A 21,352-nucleotide genomic window follows, 5' to 3' on the forward strand; every position below is an offset into this window, starting at 1 on the left:
AAAAAAAAAAAAAAAAAAAAAAAAAAAAAAAAAAAAGAGTACTGGAACTAAAGGTTTGTGCCACCAGGCCCATGAATATAAGGCGGTCCTGGACTCAGGAAGATCCTGTCTAAACATACAGAAGAAGAGTCTGTGAGATGGCTCATAGGTGTTTGTCTGCCAAGCCTGAAGACCTGAGTTTGAGAACCAAAAGCCACATGCTGGAAGACCTGACTCCTGAAAGCTGCCTTTGACCTACATGAGTGACACACACACACACACACACACACACACACACACACACACACACACACACGAGAGCTTTCGTTTCCACGTGTAATAAATCCAAACTTTATTGATGACCTTGGTCACTTGGATCTAGCCTGCCTTTATCTTGCTGGCCAAAATGCCTGTCTCTTCTACTCAGTCTCTTTACTTCACACCTCACCCCATCATCGCCTTTCCTACCTTCCCTGCCCAGAGGCAACACTATAATTCTGTTGGAACATCCCGTTGCTTTCCTTCGAGGTCCTGGGCATTTTGTGACTTATTTGTATCATCTGTCAGAGTGGAAGCTGTGTGAGGGCAGGGACAGCTGGTGTGGTTCCCAGTTTCATGCTTGCCTAGGCAGCCTAGGGCACGGCCGGCTGGCCTGAGGAAGCGCAAGCACCGCCGCCATGCTCCTCCTTTCCAGCCTTTCCCTGAGCTGAAAGTCCTAGGGTGCTTTCATTTGCTCATCTCACACCCGCAAAGGGCCTCCACTGACGTCACCCAAGCTCGTTCCGTGAGGCATCAAGCCCCGCCCTAAGCCGCGAGGCCAGGAGCTTGGGCCTTTCTCCAAAGCCTTTCAGTTTCCTCTTGACAGCTACGGGCTGAGGCAGCCGTTCCTGCAGCAGCGCTTGACCGATGAGGGGCCGAACCGACGGTGAGTGACCTCTGAGACTTCCAGACGACTTCCGGTGGGACCCCTCTCACACTCCGAGGCGAGGTCTGGGCTTCGAAACCCTCGGCCCGTGTGACCTGGCCCGCCGAGCCCCGCCCTTACCTCCTCCGCGCGGTGGGTGCCGGGAGTTGTAGGCTTCCGCCTCAGGGACTGCAGCGGGTGCGCCGAAGGACTACAAATTCCAGGGTCCTCTTCATGCGGGGGCGGTGTGTGCTGCAAGCCCTCTGGTAGAGGGGCTCCTTGGAGCTCCGGGCCGAACCCCTATCGGATTTTGTCCCTCCGGCCTCAGGCTCCTGGATTCCGAGGTAAACGGGGGTGGGTTGGCGTGGTGGAGTCCATTCCCCCTGAAACGCTACACAGAATCAGGGCATTTGATTTCGATGTGGCTGCAGCTGCGGGGCTCCGAGGGATAGCATTTCAGGGCCCCGAGCGACTGGGCCTGCAAACGGGATATCAGCCAGAGAAGGGCCAGCTCACTCGGGTGGTTATCATGCCTTTCTACATTTCTGTAAGGGAAGGCTGTGTGTGCCATTTCTCCTCGGGGTATGGAGGGTAGAGGAACGGCGGTCGGTCCGAGAGGATCCCTGAGGCAAGCCTCAGAGACCCGCGGGTGACCTTGGCGGTCCTGGAGGAGCCCGTCTCGCCCTCCTTCCCCCGCCAGTTTGCAGGTCTGGACTTGGCTCTACGTGGCGCTCCGGCCGGACGTTAGGTAGGCGAGGGGCTGGCGAAGCCCCAAGCCATCCAGGACCTTGGAGGAGGTGGGTCTCCAGGGACCTCTCAACAGGTGTTAAGGAAGATGGAGTGAGCAGGGTAGGATCTTCTTTCTGCATTAGAAAGACTTGGACTTTCCCCACCCCCCAGGATCTGATTATTTATGGGGTAAGGTCCAAAAATCTACATTTAGTAAGCTCTCCAGAAATTCTCCTGCACACTTGGGACTGAGAACCTGTGTATCAGGAGTGAGGATCATGGGCTCTGGGGAGAGGGCGTTCAGTAGTTTTTATATCAGTTTTATAGTGTACTCCAGACAGGGCATTGTCTGGGCAAATAGGACTGCTCTGTCTGGTCCTTCCCTTCTTGTTGGTGCTGACTAGAGTTGGGTGGGAAGAAAGAGGTGAGCATGTCTGCTTTTCTTGCTCTCTGCTCATAATAAGAAAGATATTTTCAGTCATTCACTGTCTTAAAGACCTCTTCTATCTTGACATTAACTAGGAAAAATTCAAAGCATACAAAAGTTGAATTTGCATACACCGTTGAATTTCACAGTGCACAGCCATAGACTCCCACCTAGAAGGTGCATTTCATATCGCCCTTTATTGTGTACCTGTCCATCAGTCTTTTATTTTATGCGTGCCAAAGTACACTGCAGATAACAGTATATTTCCATTCCTAGTAAAACTTGCATATTATTAACTAGGCTTAGAAATCTTGTTGCTTATTTTTTTTTTTTAACCTTGGCTATTTGAAAGTCACTCTGCCTCTCAGCCCTAAAGATCCAAACGGTTTTGGAGGGTTTCTATAGGATGTGTTTTTAGAACCAGGAAAGACCTTTACATGAACTTTTGAGAAGACTTGTTAGCTGACCAGAAGAAAGAGGGAATGTATAGAGAATACTTCAGGGAACAAAATTGTTTTGAGAGAGAGAAAATGGAATGTGTCCCAGAGGCCTGGTTGTCCCAGCAGATTATGCTGGTAATAATTAAAGTGAGTTGTCTGCTTGTTCAGCCTTGGCCTTGTTCTCTTGGCTCTGTTGTATGTTCCAAGCTTGCCCAGTTTGAATCTGCTGGTGCCGTGGAAGTTTTCTATGCTTTAGAACAGGGCTGAAGTGCACAGTTGGTGACCTCACAGTTAGAGCTCTGAGTCCACAGGCTTTTGTACTTGGCCCCAGAGCTGTGAACACCAGACTGTCACACACCCTCTTCATTTGAAAGGGAAAGAGACAGGCTCTGTGAAATTCTCTACTTTCAGAAACTCTACTCAGAGGGGAAGAATGTTAAGTTTGGGAAATGAGGCAGTAAAAGTTTTGTCATTTATGTTAAGGTGTCTGCCTTGTAAGTGAAAGATGTTCTAGTGAGGGGTCAGCATGTGTGGAGTTCTCCAGAGTTTTTGGTCTTTCCTGAGGTGGGGGTGGAAGTAAGGATGTGAGGTTTCTTGTCCCATGAGAGAACTTAGAAGTTGACTGTACAAAATAGAAATGAACCAATTTCTGGGAGGCGGTGTGTCTTGTAGGAGGGGCTACAGGGTTGCATCTAACTACAGAGGTGACAGCTCTACGGCCTCAGCCTGCCTTACAGCTCCCTCGCCTCCTAGAACTACCACCCACACAGTTCTGAGCCTGCGGCCCCTTGGGCCTACCTTATGCCTCTTTTTTGAGTCATCAGACAACTCTGGTGATAATGGGACAAGTATTTCCTAGACTTGGAGATGGCAGACTACACTGAAGTTTCCTCTTTGTAACTCTGAAGCTTTATGACAAGCCATTTCCCGTCCCAGAACCTCGTGCTAACATTTATGCAAAGAACAGCACCCAGACCAGATGAAGACTTGTGTCTGCTCTAAGTCCTGAATAGATTCTGATTCCTTCATGATAGACAAAAGAAAGAACATGAAACTGTATAACAGAAGAAATCTTAAAAAAACAACCTGGCTGTGCACCCTTGTATTCTCAGCTATTTTGAAGGGTGAGGTGGAAGAATTGGTTGCTTGAACCCAAAAGATGGGCAGGAGGTGTTGGTTTCTAAAAACACTGTTATTCTTCCCTTGAAAGTAGTTGTAGTGCATTTTCTTTACAGAAAATATGTGCCGAGAATCCCTTACAGGTCTGTCCATTGGGTGATCTAGCTTATCAGTTGTTCGTTTTCTTTCCTTCCTTCCTTCCTTCCTTCCTTTATTTATTTATTTATTTATTTATTTATTCCTCTCTCTCTTTCTTTCTGTCTTTCCTCCTTTTGTTTTTTGTTTGTTTGTTTGTTTGTTTTGAGATTCTCTGTGTAGCTCTGGCTGTTATTGGAACTTACTCTATTGACCAGGTGGCTTCCACCTCAGAGATCTGCCTGCCTCTGCCTCCTGAGTGCTGGGATTGAAGACACAGCCGCCGCCACCCAGCTGCTTGTTAGTTCTTAACCACAAGGTGTCCAGTTCACCTAAACCTCAGAATGTGCCTGAGAAGCCACATAATCAATAAATGTTAATTTAGTCTAAACTCAGATCCAATTGTGTGCTGTCCCTGGGATTTAGAAGAAACTCAGTGGACATAGGTAGTAAGGTGGCAAGGTTGTTTGGGTGGTGTTTGAGAAGAGTTCTATACTGCTTGATAAGTAGTTGTTATGGTTCAGTGATGGGAAGAGTTGGGGGAATGGGAAAGGACACAGTGTCCTTTGTGTATTTGTTGCTTCTTGGCTGATTCTCACTTGTCATCTGTATCTGCCTAAGACAGTGGTTCTGAATCTATGGGTCATGACTTTCTGGGTGTCAGGAATCCTTTTACAGGTGTCATGGAAGACCATTGGAAAACACAGATATTTACATTTTGATATATAACAGTAGCAAAATTAGTTATTAAGTAGCAACAAAAATAATTTTATGATTGGGGGGTGGACACTACAACATGAGGTACTACATTAAAAGATCACAGCATTAGGAAGGTTGAGAGAACCACTGCTCTTGGAGGTAGCCTGGGTGTAACCCTTCTAGCAGAGGAAGCAGCAAGAGTTTCTAACTAATAACAAAGCAGGCCTTCACATCCTAAAATAGCAGGGGTTAAAGGGAAGGAGGACCACAGAAGTGGGAGCTTTTCAGGCCTCAGTGTGATTATTCCTCCTTGGAGCTAATTGTAATTCAAGAAGTGGCATTCTTTCTTGTTTTGAATATTGGCCATAAATAAAGATACTTTCAAAAAGAAGACAGTGATGTCTGCCTCAGATGTGGCTGTGCTCTGCCTCTGGAGCTGAGGGTAATGGGCATTTGGGTTAGGACTAGCATAGGATGTCCAGGAAGGCTAATCTCAAATTTCATGGACTCATTTATTCAGCAGGTATGTACAGACAGCTGGTTTAGAGACATGCAAGGTACAGTGGGTGGGGCTGGAGGAGACTAAAGGAGGTTTGGAACATAGGGCTGAACCTACCTTTTCTCTCAAACCTTGGCCACCAGATGAGATACGGTTTGGGGTTTTTTGTTGTTGTTGTTGTTTTGTTTTGTTTTTAAAGACTTACTTATTTATTTATTTTATGCATATGAGTACACCACCATTGCTTTCTTCAGACACACCAGAAGAGGGCACCAGACCCATTACAGATGGTTGTGAGCCACCATGTGGTTGCTGGGAATTGAACTCAGGACCTCTGGAAGAGCAGAAGGTGCTCTTAACTGCTGAGCCATCTCTCCAGCCTGAGATAAGGTTTTTGTTTGCTTTTTGTTTTGTTGTTAACCACAGAATTAGAAGTCTTAAGTTGTCAGAGTTGGAGAAATGGCTCTGTAGTTAAGAGTTTTGGCTGCTCTTTCAGGGCACCTGTGGTAACTCCAGTTTCGTGGCATCCTACACTTTCTTCATGCTTCCTCAGGCACTGAGTAAATGCAGTGCACAGACACACGTGGAGGCAAAACCCCACATACATTAAGAGAAGATGGCAGCTGACAAGCTGCTCGGCAGGTAAGGGCATTGACTTCAGAACTGAATCCCCAGAAGACACATAACAGAAGGAGCCAACTCCCTTAGGTTGTCCTCTGACTTCCACAGGCATGCTATGGCACTCGAGCCCACACAGACTACATACATAAGTAAATTGTAATTTTGAAAAAGAAAAATGTTTGGAACCTCTTTCACCCATCTAGTTTGGTGACTGAGGTATGGCAAATAGAAATAAAACTTCTAGATGGGGAAATCCTGCCTAGGAATGTCAGTCAAACTATAGTATACATATTTTATGAGCTGTAGAGAGACTGTCCCCAGGTACCAGTGTTTGATCCTCTGCTGGGAGGAACTAATGCCCTGGTTCTAGGACTGTCCTGCAGGTCCCTGGCTCACAGACCTCTCCTAGTGGTTAGAGCCACCTGCCGGTCTTGCCTGTTCTGTAAATTCTTCTGATCCAGGTTCCCAGGTGGGTCTCTAGTTATCTGAGTCTTGGGACTCTGAATTGAGTTATTACTCTTGGGTCCAGTGAATTGTCTGAATTAAGGAGTCAGGGGTTTCGGCTCTTGAATTAGTCACTTAGGAAAGGAAACTTGACTAATGATGGATTCTCTGATAGAACTGGCCCATGTTCAGACCTGAAGAACACTGCCCTGTTCAGGGAAGAACTCATGATCACTTCTCAGCTCTCAGATTTCCTAGGGGTTCTGTATCCCTTAAGGATCCAGCCTTAGTTTTAGCCCTTGGTGTAGTCAAATTCAGCTTCCATGTGTGCATGGTTTACCTGTTCAGCCTGGAGATTAGCTATACTGAGACCTGTTTCTCTGTGGCTTCAAACTGGCCAAAAAGGAACTGTACCCAGCACTACCAGAGGTATCCAGTACTGTAGGTTTCTCCCTCTAGCAGCCGCCTGTTTGATAATGGTACAGTGCAAAGGGAGACTGGGACAACCTAACCCCCTCCCATTTCCTAATTCATCCCAACTGCTCTCCTGACTGCCTCCCTGCCCTCAGTGTGGGCGCCCTCTAGGGTCCCTCTCCCCAGTGTGCTCTGGGGATCTTTGCATGTAATTTCTTACCTAGACCTTCTTCCCACACTATATGTAATTCACCTTTGCCTGCGCTGAAATGTTCATGTTGCCATGTTCACTGAAGCCTTTCCTATGTAGAATTAAGCTCTGCAGGACTTCTTCCCTAACTCTTCTTCCTCTATCACTGTACCTCTCTGTTTATAGTTCCCTCTCCCCAGTTGCTAAGGAAAATGTCTCCCACCAAATTGCCTAGGAAAGTGTCTGGCACATAGCAGACAATGTTTGTTGGCTGAATAAAATCAGGTACTGCCTGAATTTCTGTTGTCTTCCTGTGAGCTTATCCACTCTGAAGGCACAGAACCATGTGTATGCATTCTTCCCTTGAAATACAGTTTTGAATGGAGAGTTGAATCCTCATTGGGTTAGTTCTAAAATCAGCTAGTAGAGCCAAGACTTCATGAGGTCACACTGCCCTTTAAGTTCCTTGAATAGCCTGTAAGCTTTGAGAAATGTGGAGAGACTGCAGCCCAAGGAGACATTTTGCTTTGTTTCCCGTTTTCTTTTCAGCCCTGCTTTCATAGAAAAACCCAGGGCTAGGCAGTGAGACTTCACCCTTTTGTTAGTGGCGCCATGAAATCCAAGTAAACTTAAGTGTAGAGGATGTGATCTCACTGTTGAAGCATTTTGTGGAGGGCATAAGACCCCACCCATTCAAATGTCTGGTGTTGTGTTACTGTTTTTGAGACAGTCTTATATAGCCCAGGACATCCTCAGACATTCCATGTAGTTGAGACTGGCCTTGAACTTCTGATCCTCCTGCCTCCACCTTCCAAATACTTGCACACTTGGACCACCATACTGGGCAGCCAGTGTACTTTGAACATTTTGGACAGTGTGGCAAGAGAGCTGGAGGGCTGCAGCAGGTGTGCTGAGTCCTGCCTCTGCTCTAGTAGCACTTGCGAGACAGAGGCAGGCGGATTTATGAGTTCAAGGCCAGCCTGGTCTACAGAGTGAGTTCCAGGACAGCCAGGGCTACACAGAGAAACCCTGTCTCAAAAAACAAAAACAAAAAACCACCACCAACAACAAAAGAAAGGTGAGATATCTGAGTCAGAGAGAAATCTACTCATGCCAATGACGACTCCAAACATGACCACGTTCCCATTTCCCAAATCCATAGCTGTCATGCCAACTGATGAGTGAACATTCCAGGGTCCCATGTCTACTTCAAGTAATAGGAATTTGGTTCAACCTCTGCTGTGTTATATAATGCATATAAAACACTAGTTGCCTTCCACTTCTGTAGCAGTGTGATTCCCTGTGTTTTGTTCCCAGATTGCTGTGTCTTGTTTCTTTGTGGGTGCCTTTGCTGACATCTGTGCATGGTTCCACAGGGCAGGCTATTGATAAGATTCCACTGTGACCCTAGACTATGCACATTTCTCTCAGGTTTTGGGGTCATGCCTTGTGTCTTACTGTGTAGTTCTGGCTACCCTGGAAATGTGGACCAAGCTGGCCTTGAACTTACAGAATTTAATACCATTTTTAAAAGTGTATGCTAACATACAAAGTTCTGTTTTTAAATTGCTCTTGAAAAAGCAGTTGACAGCAACTTAAAGAGTTGTTGACGTCTGACTCAGGTCTGCTGTGTGTTGTGGTATTTTCTTTTCTTTTAGTAATTGCTGTGACTTCTATCAAGTATCCAGTATTAGCAGTGACACATCTCTGCAGCTTATTTTTCCCCCAAGCAGAACTTTCCCTAGAATAATAGAGGAAGCGATTTATTACACAAGAGAGAGCAGTATCTTAAAGATCACCTCATTTTTTGAAAGAAAGTTTGGAGGGTGAGCACTTCGTGAGTTATGTGAAAGAGGTGGTTTAGTTCCAGGTGGATCAAAACCATCTGTAATTCCTTTCATGGGATTTGATGCCCACCTCTGGCCTCAACAGGCACTGGAACACACATGGCATGAACTGACACACAAATACATACACATAAAAAATAAAAGTCTTAAACACAAAAATCTTGCACCTGGTGGCTATGACTGTCGTGGCTACATGGTTTGACTACACATCAGGGTCTTGTGTGTTCTCCTTGGTCAGAATAACAGTTTTTAATCTCAGCTAGGCACCTGGTTAAAATAACCCAGAGGCTGTCTATTTTGTGTCAGTTCACTGCTGGCAGATGTCAGGACTTTTCCCCCCTCAGGTTCCATTTTGGTGGCTTAAGAGATGGGTCTTTAGGCTTGTGGTGTTTCTAAAATTAGCTTTCAGTCACCATGGCCTTGCCTTGGAACAGGTGCCGACAACTTGTTTATCTCTGGTTATGCCTGCAGCTGTAGCTCTTTTTCCATCCTTTGCTCTTCATTTCCTCTCCTATATGGACTTCCATCATGTTCTATGCTAGCAGCAGAATATAGAGAAACAAGCTCCTGAGCACAGAAACAGCTCAGAGAGCAGGGCAAGGGCACAGGACCAGCCTAGGCTGGTTTTGGCTCAGAACCTACAATCACCTGCCCTGAGGCAGTAACCTCATCACTCTCTAGTGTATCATGTGTCCCTTGGGGATTTGCTTGCCTGCCCTTCTCCATCAAGTGACTCGTTGGCTCTCCATGCAAGACCTAGCCAACTGGACAGTTTGCCCAAAGTCCTGGGCTATGATCCAGAAGAGAGGTGGGAGTTACTCTACAAAACGAAGAAAGATGCAGTAAAAGATGCTGTGATGTCTGAGAGGGAGAGTTCCTAGAAGCCCCTGTTTCAGCAGAACTCACTCATAGTCTGAGGCACCTTTCTAGTTTGAAAAATAAAAATATTTAACAGTTTTGAGCATTTTGAAGAAGGAGCTAGTGCTCATCATAGAAAAACTAGAATCTACACATAAGTAAAAGGGTTCTGCGTTTGTATTTATGTCCAAACAAACCTGCCAAAATCTCACTCTCCATCCAACACCACTGAAGGAGGATCGCTCTGTTCTTAACTGCTTGTATTCAGATCCTAGTTCCATATTTGTTAAAAGTAGATAGGTGGCATTTCAGATCACTTATTTTCTAGCTGCATTGGAGTTAGCCATCCTTTTGGCTGAACATCAAGACAATACATATAGATACTTTTGCTTGTGGTAATTGCTGCCCTCAAAGTGGAATATACCTAGAAGTACAACTTTCCTCCAGAATAGTAGAATTAACCTGCTCCCTTGTGGCCCCTCCTTCGAGGTCCTGGGAAGTGAAAAGAGTTTGCTAAGAGCACTGGTGAGAAATCATTAGGATGTCAGTGCAGTTCTCGTCCTGACCTAGAAGTCATACCTGCTTGTAAGTTTGGAACCACTAGTCTTATCTCAATTTGGCTTCTGCTTCTCTTTTCACTTCCTCCTTCTCATGTTGTACTTGTACCCTCATTGATACAAGCCAGGAATGGTCAGAGCCAGCAGTAGCATTGCCCCTCTTGGCTTGCCTCTGCTGAGACTTGATGGAAGATGGAACACAGTTAGACTTTCATAGTCTAGTGATGCTGATTGGACAGGTCTCTCGAGTTGGAGGTGTCTTCCCAGCACAGTTGTAGACAGATTCAGCCTTCACCAGGGTTTTCTGAGACCCAAGTGGACTTTGTGAACGATGGCTCTTCCTCCTTCTCTCTCTCTGAGACTGAATCTATGTAGACCAGGCTGGTCTTGAACTTAGAGAGTTCTACCTGTCTCTGCCTCCTGAATGCTGGGATTATGCACCACCATGCCTGGCTTTCTCTTTGTTTCTTGTCTTGCATATTATCTCTGGGCAGCTGTAGGAGTACTAGCCTGGTTACACACTAATAAGTGCCTGACTTAGCTGCAGATTTATGCAGAGCTTGGTGGAGAGGAAGATGGTGTGAGCCTGAGACATTGGCGTACCTGCATTCACTTTGAGCCTTTCCTTTCTGTCCCCATGATGGGCGTCTGTGTCAGCATGGTAAATGCTCCATCAGTATTCAACTATACAATAGCAGCAGCTTCTGCAGCCAGGTTCACACTGGCATGAGTGTTAGGAGTGTGTGGCCTCATTCCAGGGCCTCTAGTTGTCTCTCTTTTTTGTACCTAGTGCTGGAGATTGAACCCAGAGCCCTGCTCGTATTAGGCAAGTGTTCTACACTGAACTACATCCCCTGCCCCGCCCCCTTTTTGGTTGTTGGGTTTTTGGGGTGGTTTTTTTTTTGTGTGTGCCCTTCTTGTTTTTCTTTTTGGTGCTTTAATTTCTTTTGAGAGAGGATCTCAATGTAGAGGCCCATGATAGCTTCTGTTGATAAAAGTCTTTTCCTTGGGGAGACATAAATAAATAATGTCTACCCACTCATATGGTCCCAACAAAAACCAAGGTATGAGTCTACCAAATTTTATTCTGGGTAACCACTTACTTATTAGGCTTATTTACAGATCTTAGTGTATAGTAACCTTAAAGCAGCTATACTGGAAAGTTTGCATTCAGCATAGATGATTCTTCCATAGTTGTATACCATTGGGAGATATGGCTGGGGTCTGTTTTTAAACAACAAAAAGTATTTACCCCTAACAGGCAATATTTTGTGACCTGGAGAAAGTTATTTAACTGGAAAGTTAATAGAAGTGTTTTGATAGTTCATTTCCTGGAAAGATGTAATGCCTTTAGGCCCAAGTAACACTAATTTTTAATGCTAGTTCTTTTCTAACAACTGGAAGTTGTTTGGCATTAGTTGATTAAAGCAGGTTTATTTCTATATTTTTATCACTAGAACAGTTAGAGGTGGTTGGAGTCTTCATGGCCATCCTGCTGCTCAGACTAGGATCTGAATGAGGTCATTGCAGGTGACCACAGGCACCATGATCAGGGATCAGATATAAGCATTGAGTAGTAAAGTAACAGGCTCTTTTTTCTTTCCCCTTTTTTTTTCTCTTCTTTTTTTAGAGGGGGGGGGATTTCTTTGTGCAGAGCCTGGGCTGTTTAGGAACTTGCTTTGTAGTCCAGGATGACCTGGAACTCAGAGATCCACCTGCCTTTGCCTACCGAGTAAAGACATGCACTACCACTTCGGGGTCCTGTAACAGGTTCTTTTTATTCAGTGTTCTTGTGGGTCAGCCCCTGCTGTCCAGCAGAGGACATTTTGTACACCCTCTGGTAACCTTTCTTCCATTCTGAGAGGAAGGCAAATGAGTTAACCAAGGCTCTGATGTCTAGCCAGATAATGGTGGAGCTGGATTTAGTAAGGTTGATAGAGTCCTTGTCCCAGCTGCTTGTTTAATTTAAAAAGCCTGCACAGCAGCAGATGCCTCCCTCAGGTGCAGTTCAGGTAGAACAACAACAGGCTCTGATTTCCCCAGGGAATCCCTAAGACTCTAGGTCTCTTTGGCAGTGGAGAACTGACTCTGCATTCAGTCTAGTGGGGCCTCTCCAGAACAGTGGTGTCTTCTGCAGCCTGGAAGGAGAGTTTCCTGAGGTCTCAGGAAGGTGGTCAGACTATCTTATTAGAGCAAAACAAGATTAGACCTTGACTTTGCATTGTACTGGTATTTGCACGGATGGCTCAGAATCAGGTTGAAAGAAAGCACCTGAGCCTGAGTTGGATCGAGGTGGGGCAACATCCTGCACCAGTCTTTACCACTACACAGAGCAGCACACACATAAAGAAAGGTAGCAAAAATTAACCTTATTCTTTTTTTTTTATGTTTAAAGGTAGATTTGATTTTTTTTGTTTGTTGTTTGTTTACTTTTAGTTTTTCAAAACAAGAGTTTCTCTGTGTAGCTCTGGCTCTCTGTGACTAGGCTGGCCTCAAACTCAAGAGAACCACCTTCTTTGCCTCCCCAGTGCTGGGATCAAAGGTATTCACCACTACCACCTAGCTAAAGATAACGTTTTTATTAGTCAGAAGTTAATGGCTAGCCAGCGAGATGGCTCTGGGTAAAGATGGTTAACATGCCAACCTGATGACCCGAGTTCTACTCCAGAACTCACATAAAGGTGGATTGAGACTCTGACTCTGTAGAGAGCTGTCCTTGGATCTCCACACACGTGCATGGCATATGTACACAAACAGTAAAGTCTGAAAAAGTTAATAGCAACGAGAGCTTACCAAACTGAGTATGGTAAAACCTTTTCCATTAGCTTTACACAAGGCCTTGTCACGAGGTAAAGTATGGCTGTCTGTGAGTAAAGCATATACACAGTTGTAGTTAGTTGTTCAAGTTATGATTCAAACTAGCTGCTGTTTTCCTCCTCATGCCCAGAAACACAGCTGTCAAAGAGCAAGAGGGATAGCTCAGCAGTTAAGAGCACTCAATCCTAAGGACCGCGTTCAGATCCCAACACCCACCTCAAGTGGCTCACAAATGCTTGTAACTACAGCTCAAGAAACTGACACTTTCTTCTGGGCTCCAAAACCACCCATAAACACACATTAGTGAACAGATAAACAGACATAAGCACACTTTTCTTTTTTAATGCAATTGATGGGGGTGTTAATGGCAAAAAAAGCATGTAAAGCATTTGAAGTCCTAAGTTCCCTCTTCTGTGCTCCCCACCTCCCCCAAAGAATTCCAACACAAACAGACTGGTGATTTAGGCATTCATGTATTGTGTTGAATATAAACAAAGTCATTTCATACTATAGGGAAACAATTTTTGTCTCTTTCTCTGTTGCTAGTAACTTCTTTGCATTTATTTTCTGTGAGGGTGTTTGTGTACCACAGCACTTGCATGGAGGTAAACAGACAACTTCGTGAGTTGGTTCTTCACTTTTTATGGGTTCCAAGGATCAAGCTCAGGTTCCTAAACTTGCATAGCACACACTTTGACTTATTGAGCCATCTTCATGGCCCACTGGTTTGGATTTAAAAAAAAAAAAAATGTATGTGTATAAGTCTTGGGCAGGGTTTATCACATATGTGCCTGGTGCCTGTGGATGTCAGAAGAGGGCATTGTATTCCCGACAACTGGATGGTAGTGAGCTCCTGTGTGGATGCTGAGCACTGAACAAGTGCTCTTAAATGCTGAACCATCTCTTTGACCCTTGGTTTGGATTATTTGAGGCTTTGTCTTACTCTGTAGCTCATTTTACTTCAAGTTTCCAGCAGTCTTCCTGCCACAACCTCCCACATGCTGAACCAGCATTCCCAAACTTGTAATTGATTTGTTGCCACTGTTAAGTTTTGTTCTATTGGTGAGTATTAATTGGAATTTTGGAAACATATTTATTTATTTAGTATTTATTTATTTACGGTGGTAGGGTTGAATCTAGGACCTTGCATGTATAAGGAAATTGCTCTCCCCAAGCTACATCCTTAGCCTTGAACTAATTTTTTTGTCTTATTTTTGTTTTTTAGAGACAGGATTTCTTTGTGTAGCCCTGGCTGTCCTGGAACTAGCTCTGTAGATTGGATGGCCTTGAACTCAGAGAACTCTGCCTACTGAGTGCTACAATTAAAGGCTTGTATCACTACTGCATGGCCAAACTAATTTTTTAAAATTCTTTATTAAATACTTAAGATGCCGGGCAGTGGTGGCACACGCCTTTAATCCTAGCACTTAGGAGGCAGAGGAAGGCGAATTTCTGAGTTCGAGGCCAGCCTGGTCTACAAAGTGAGTTCCAAGACAGCCAGGACTACACAGAGAAACCCTGTCTCGAAAAACCAAAAGAAAAAAAAAAGTACTTAAGAGATATTTTCTAATACCGTATTGAGAGAGAGTCTATTTGAAGTCCTTGATAATCTGGTGTAAAGAAGTCCACAGAACAAAAGTTTGGAGAACCATTGGTCTTGTAGACCTGGAAAAGGTCATGTCAGAAAGTCCCTCTGAGCCTTGTCCTCTCTGTCACCTTTTACCTCATCCCCTCAGTACTTGTCTTCAGTCCTGTGAGAACTTGTGCACAGAGCTGAGCAGGCTGATTGCCCCAATAGGTCTTAGGATTCAAAATTCTCCTTTCCTCTCCTGGACTTGGCCTGCTCACTGAAACTTTGTGAAACAGAAAGACCATGGGAGTATGTTGGTTACCCTCTGTTGCAGTTTCAACCAGAGAATTAAGTTTGCCTTCAGACCCTACAGCTGTGCTGGCCAGGAGATAATGAACTCTGCTGTCTCCCCACTTCAAGGGGCCCTGTATCAGCAGACAGGCTGCCAGGCTCTGTCTTGGCTTTAGATCAATTGCACTGCATAATAAATAGTTGAGAGCCAAGCAGAATGCCAGAGGCAGTCCTCAGGCCTCCTGAGGCCTTGTACTTGAAACTTCTCTGGGAAGCAAGAGACCCAGAGGAAGGCAACTGAACCTGGCACACCAAAAGTCCAGGCCCCATTTCTTTCTCACTTCCTATGCCAAATGTCTTTTTTTTTTTTTTTAAATCAACAGCAATTTATCATAGTGATAAAATACCGTAACTAAAAGCAACTTGGAGAGGAAGGGGTTTGTTTTAGTTTACAGCTTACAGGTTACAGTCTATCACCACCAAGGGAAGCCAGGACAGGACTTCAAGAGGAAACCTTAAAAAACAAACAAAACCAAAGAGCACTATGTATTGGTTTGCTGCCAGACTCACAGGGTTCTTACTGTCCAAGGTGGGCTGGCATCTCCTACATCAGTTAGCAACCAAGAAAACATACTGAAGGTCGTCTTACAGAGTCCGTTTTTCAGTTGAGGTTCTTGTTTCCCAGATGTGCCAAGTTGACAAGATTAGGTATCATACCAGGCAATACTGCCTTCAGGGCCCTATTTTGGAATCATGTTCTTTTCCAAGTACAGCCATGTGCTACATAATGTTTTGGTGAAGGATGAATTGCATCTACAACAGAATCTCAAAGATTTAAGTGTTTTCATAGCCATATTAATTACTATAATCTGTGATGTTTATACCACAGTGAATTGCTTAACAATTTATTTGTAAGAATGATTTCCCACTGTTAATTATGTTTGGTGCTTTTAATATGTTAATAGAGCTTTATAGCTATCACTATGATGTAACTGCAGAACACCTCTCAGCAGGACCTCCTCCCCAAGGATGTACTAGAGACTGGGTTATGTCTGGGCCTGGGGAAAGAGGTTTCTCGTACAGAAAGGTAAGGACTCTGACATACTAATGCCCTGGACTTGAGGCCAGGTTTGTCTGACTCCAGATCTCTTTGCTGTCCTGTTTACTGGATACAAGCCTGATCCTGAGGGAATGGGAAATGGAGTTCTGGTGCTTTGTCGACCACACGTGTTACAAGATTGTGGGGTTATTTTTGTTTGTTTGTTTGTTTTGTTTTGTGTTTTGTTTTGTTTTTTTTTGCCTCTTTGGAGCGGAGTCATACTCCACATGGCCTGGGCTGGGGGTTGGGGGAATAAAGCAGCCTTGCTTGATTCCATGGCTCTGTAGTGTTCCCTAAGTTTTGGTAGGTATGTCAGAATGTCAGTTTCATCCTTGTTCCTGTGAAAACCCCCATCTGGAGTTCTTCAGAGAAGCAAGAGTCTGGTGGGTGGGTGTGGCTAAGCAAAGGTAGAGTATGCAACTCCCTGGTAGAGCTTCATACAGAGTAAGGGGAAGCCAGACACTGCTGGGACATCCAGCAGGTCTTCATTCTGATTGTTACTTGGAACAAGCAGCACCCAAAGCAGCTGAATGAAATGCTCATGGCATTTCAGACTCAGACATTATCTGTAGGTTGGGGCTGTGAAACGTGAGGGTGGCTTTGTAGAGCAGTAGTCCTATAATCTCAAGTAGTGGACCTGTTCCTGGAAGCCTCAAATGTGGGCCTGCCTTAGGAAAGATAGGCTGAAGCTGCAGTTGGGTGCAGGCAGAGCAGTAACTTCTTGCAGAAGGGCATGGAGAGTGTTAAGCTATATTGATCAAGAATGGAGTTTCTCCAACTTGTATTAAAATTTGTCATAGTTAGTATTTTATTGCTATGAAAAGATACCATGACCATAGCTCTTATAAAGGAAAACATTTAATTTGGGCTGGCTTACAGTTTTAGGGGTTTAGTCTGTTATCAGGATGAAAAGCATGGCAGCATGCAGGCAAACATGATGCTAGAGGAGGAGCTGAAAGTTCTACATCTTGATCCGAAAGCAGCAGGGAACTGGACTGTACCACTGGACATGGCTTGAACATATATGGGACCTCAAAGCCCGCCTCCACAGTGACACACTTCCTCTAACAAGGCCACACCTCCTAGAGTTGCTCCTCTCTGTGGACATTAAAACACTAGTCTATGAAGGCCATTCCTATTCACATCACCACAAAATTTTGTCTTTTTTTTTTTTTCCCCCAGCGCTGAGGACTGAACCCAGGGCCTTGCACTTGCTAGGCAAGCACTCTACCACTGAGCTAAATCCCCAACCCCAGACATCAAACAAAATTGACTCCAAAGCTTGGATCCGATCCCTCTGCCCCTGCCCCCGCCCCCGATTTGTTAAACTTAGGAAGCAAGTTGTCCTGGTATATGCCTATATCCTAGCACATGGTAGGCAAGGCAGAAGGATGAAGAGTTGAAGGCCAGATTGGACTACACAGTAGGACTCTATTTCAAAGAGGGAAAAAAAATTGAAGTGGCTTGGTGCTTCTGTGTTTGGACTTAGTATAAGGGCTTTGCTAGAAATGTCATTTTTACTGAACATACCATAGTACTGGAGTTTTTCCATTTGTTACTGCTTTTCAGTTAACAAAAGGCAGTCTCAACTTCAAAATGCTACTAATGATTAGTCTTTTATGTTAAATAGAGTGAAGTCAAGACCTGAGTGTGTCTGCTTCACCACTACTGCCTTATAGCAGGTACTCAGGCACTTGATGAAAGGAATAAAACAAATTGTTTCCTTTGACTCTTTCCTTTTCATACCTCCCAAGCAAAACAGGAGACAAGCCAGTGCTCGACACCAACCCACAGCTGACTCCTTTTGCTTCCTTTCAAACATGGGGGTTGGATCTATAGGATGGGGAATGGTGGGCACACAGAGGATTCAGCAGTATGCCACTAGGGGAGTAGGGAGTAAGCTATGAGTAAGCATGGGGAACTAGCCTACCCGGAAGCCTGCGGCTGAAGGTGTTGCTTTCTCTCTTTGCCTAAAATAGCCTCCTAGATCTGTACCAGCTGAATTACTCTCACCTGCTTCCATTCTCAACACCAGGAATCTGAGGTAAGAAATCACCCCTTTCCAAACCATGTTGCAGCCTGTGGAAAAAGTCTGCCCCTCCATGGCTCAGTTAAGAGTTGGGAGACTGTAGGTGCCAAGCTTCCTTGGGTAGTGGCTGGGGTTAGGTTCTCAGACAGGACTTCTGGGCCTTGTCATCAGAGTTCTGTCCTTACCCTCTAGCTTCCAAAGAAATGTGGGTTACCATGGAGGAGTATAAAGGATGGTAGCTCTGGTGGATTGTTCCTGGTACCTGGGTGCTCAGGTACCTGAGTTTGAGCCAGGGAATCCTTGAGAGGAGCTGGAGAAAACACTTCTGTGCTCGGGTTGATGGCCATCTGAAGATGGTCACAACCTAGTGGCCTTGCATGGAAGCAAGGGGCTAAATTTGTTTCTCCTCCAGATCCAGAAGTATCAGCAACAAAGATGTCTAATGAGCCACCACCTCCTTATCCAGGAGGTCCTTCAGCCCCACTACTGGAGGAAAAAAGTGGAGCCCCACCTACCCCAGGTAAGGATGTTAAATTGTCAATGGTAGAGGTCTGGTAAGGTCCATAAATGGGACTGCTGGGCCAGTACCTTGTCATTGGCTCTTGTCTTAAGGGTCTTTCCTGACCTCTGCCTTCTGGGGTCTTTGTCACAGCTCTCTATTCCAAGTGTAGTTGAGGCTTTTCAAATCCTGCTTCAGGGTCACTCTGTGTCCTGCTTGTGTGTGGAGATCAGCTGAGCCATCTTCTTTCTGCCCATCTCTATCCAGGCCGAACCTCTCCAGCTGTGATGCAGCCGCCACCAGGCATGCCACTGCCCTCTGCTGACATTGCCCCCCCACCCTATGAGCCACCTGGCCATCCAGCACCTCAGACTGGCTTTGTGCCCCCCCACATGAATGCAGATGGCACCTACATGCCTGCAGGTGAGTTGACCTATGAAAATTCACTCTGGAAAGTCATCAGTCACTCCATATAAAATGAAAGTAGTAGCTAGGAGGAACTTGGCATCCACCGAGGAAGGCTGCAGTGGTTCATGCTAAGGACTGTAGTAAGATGGGAGTCTTTTCTATTAAGGACGTAAGCCTCCGGTGGAGGCCTAGACCTTTGCTCACCAGTAGCTCACTGGTCTACACTCAGGCCCACAGTGAGTGGCTCCTGCAGTGTCTGGGGTCAGGCTGGGTTGTCTTTGAAGCTCTGTATGCACGAGAGGAATGGTGCTCTGCCTCTTAAGTCCTCACCCTTGCAGGCATAAGAGAATAGTCTTGGCATGCCAGAGGCAGGGAGTTAAGTAGAGCTGAGCTGTGCTCCTAGCCCTCTGCCACATCGGTGTTGGTCTCAGTCAATATGGTAGGGATCAGATGGGTCATTATAAATGGTCACCTTGATCCAAGTCCTTAGCTATAGGGCCTCTTCCTGCTGACACTCTGGCACTCTTGGGGAAGACAAGAAGCTGTGGGTTGTGTTTTGAGTGTTGGGATCATATGTTCTGTGTTCTCCCAGCCAGGCAGTGACCTCTCTGTGTTGTTCCAGGTTTCTATCCTCCTCCAGGCCCTCACCCACCTATGGGCTATTATCCACCAGGACCCTACCCACCAGGGTCCTACCCTGGCCCTGGGGGCCACACGGCCACAGTATTGGTTCCATCAGGGGCAGCCACCACGGTGACAGTACTGCAGGGAGAGATCTTTGAAGGCGCACCAGTGCAGACAGTGTGTCCTCACTGCCAGCAGGCCATCACCACCAAGATCTCCTACGAGATAGGCCTGATGAACTTTGTGCTGGGTTTCTTCTGCTGCTTCATGGGGTAGGTGTGGGGCACTGGTAGGTGGTGGTGCTGCTGGGGGGCTCTATATGCTGCGTGAGCCTTCTCAGGCCTCAGCCTATCTCTGTCTTCAATTCAGGTGTGACCTGGGCTGCTGCTTGATCCCCTGCCTCATCAATGACTTCAAGGATGTGACACACACATGTCCCAGCTGCAAAGCCTACATCTGCACATACAAGCGCTTGTGCTAACGGAGCCAGACTTGGACTTCCCCACCTCTCAGTCTGGCCCTGTGTGCTTTTCCCCATGCTCAGTGGTCACTACCCTCCAGCCCCCACTTAGGGTTGGAAGTTTTGCCACTGTACCCTGGAAATCCTGTTCTCACCTTGCCCTTCCCTGAGCATCCGACTCTTCCAGCAAAAATTCTGTTGGATTTAAGGCCAAGGGCCAGTGGGTGGCATGGGGGTGGCACTGATCTTGTGTGTTACTCGGACATTTGAGATTCAGAAGATAAGCTAGAGAGGCTCTCTTAACTGGGGTCCTCATTTCTCCTTTTCTGTATAAGTATAAGGTCCAGGCTGGCCCTTACTCTTCCTGGGACCAAAAGCACCCAGAGGCATCAACAGGTCCCCAGACTAGGGCCTACAGTGACAGTTGTGCCTGGAACCACAGTTGTTCCTGACCTGCTGGAATTAAGTCAGGGTGTCATCTAAAGTTAAGTGGACCTAAGCAAGATAGAGTCTTAAGGCCTGGGTTTAAGTGGGGTTTGCTGTCTGGGGTACCAAGATAGGGAAAGAAAGAAAGAATGACTGGTAACCCTGGACCTCAGAACTCTCAGGTATGGAAACACCCCAGAGAACTGCCTGGTAGGAGGCAAAGAGGATGCTGGGCTATTTAAAGCTCTGGGGCAAGAACGTGCCCCTGTTCTCACCTAGCTTGAGTCAGTCAGTGTGCAGATCTCCTTTCTGGCCACACCTCTGTGAACGCCTGTATTCTCTGAGGCCAGAAGGAATGAATGCCCATGAGCCTGTCCTGTTTACTTCTGTGTCTATGCTGTGTGAGGGTGCAACTTCTGCCTGGTGGTTTGTTGACATGGCAGATCAGAAGCACCTCTTTGTAGGTTTATTGGTCTCTGGAATAAGTGCCAGCCTTTTTGCCATAGTTGACTTGCTTCCATATTGGAGCTCCTCTGAAGGAACAGATGTGGCACTGGGCTGGGGACCAGGAAGAAGTCACAAGTGGTGGGAGTATCCTAGGGACATGAGTCATGCCCAGGGTGTAAGCCCAAACCTGTCCATGTCTTAATGGTCTGTGAATATGCCGTGTGGACGCTGTATCCTGCTGCTGTCCCTCTCCTGGTCTCATAACACTGCATGGCCTCCTAGCACTGTGAACTGTGGCCAGTTTGTAGTTTCATTAAATTGGCCCTTTCACTCCCCTGCCCTGGGCCTCTGCTGTCTTGCCTGGCTTCCTTCTTTTCTGAGATACAGGGTGGGACACTACAGTAGTCTTAGGGGCAGGCAGGAGCCTGAGCCTGGGAATCAACACATTTAAGAATCCAATTACACCAAACCAGAATTATATATAGACCTGCCCTGGGGGAACCCAGCTGTTCTGGGCCAGGGCATTGGTTTCTACTGTTTGCATAATTAGACGTCCAGGCTGCAGAACCTGAGAATGAGTCCTGTCCTAGCTTACTGACCTCTTAACCAATAGCTATTGCTCTTTTGTCCTTAAACAAGACCTTACAGTCTGAAAATGACACACTAAGCACTCAGTTCTTAGTAAAATCAATCTTCTGAACTGTGAAGGTGGTGGGCTCAAATCTTTTTGAGTTTCCCTGTTGTTCTACCATTTTTTCACACAAAGACTTTTATAGGAATATCCAACTAATAAAAATATTTAAATTCACATTTCTATTTT

The 21,352-nt window shown here is 45.8% G+C and overlaps 1 protein-coding gene across 3 annotated transcripts; it reads left to right on the forward strand.

Annotated features, from left to right (window-relative positions):
- The first annotated feature begins 783 nt into the window (after nucleotides 1-783).
- On the forward strand, nucleotides 784-21,340 carry Cdip1 (cell death inducing p53 target 1). Of its 3 annotated transcripts, none has more exons than XM_028788396.1 (6): nucleotides 784-904; nucleotides 17,619-17,683; nucleotides 18,081-18,188; nucleotides 18,435-18,590; nucleotides 19,198-19,471; nucleotides 19,569-21,340. In XM_028788396.1, exons 3-6 carry the CDS (start codon nucleotides 18,104-18,106, stop codon nucleotides 19,678-19,680), a joined length of 627 nt encoding a protein of 208 aa, XP_028644229.1. In that variant the 5' UTR covers nucleotides 784-904; nucleotides 17,619-17,683; nucleotides 18,081-18,103; the 3' UTR covers nucleotides 19,681-21,340. The 3 variants fall into 3 exon arrangements, with proteins under 3 accessions (XP_028644229.1, XP_028644228.1, XP_028644230.1); XM_028788395.1 differs by lacking the exon at nucleotides 784-904 and adding an exon at nucleotides 1,096-1,227; XM_028788397.1 differs by lacking the exon at nucleotides 784-904 and adding an exon at nucleotides 15,554-15,627.
- The last annotated feature ends 12 nt before the right edge of the window (nucleotides 21,341-21,352 follow it).

This window comes from Grammomys surdaster, unplaced genomic scaffold, assembly GCF_004785775.1.
Source record: "Grammomys surdaster isolate TR1022 unplaced genomic scaffold, NIH_TR_1.0 125745, whole genome shotgun sequence".
Lineage (NCBI taxonomy): Eukaryota > Metazoa > Chordata > Mammalia > Rodentia > Muridae > Grammomys > Grammomys surdaster.

Bases quoted from the DNA above. Each gene is read 5' to 3' on its own strand.
- Cdip1 (XM_028788396.1), top strand. From the start codon at position 18,104: ATGTCTAATGAGCCACCACCTCCTTATCCAGGAGGTCCTTCAGCCCCA. The intron at 18,189-18,434 runs GTAAGGATGTTA...ATCTCTATCCAG, and splicing joins TGGAGCCCCACCTACCCCAG to GCCGAACCTCTCCAGCTGTG. The intron at 19,472-19,568 runs GTAGGTGTGGGG...TCTTCAATTCAG, and splicing joins TTCTTCTGCTGCTTCATGGG to GTGTGACCTGGGCTGCTGCT.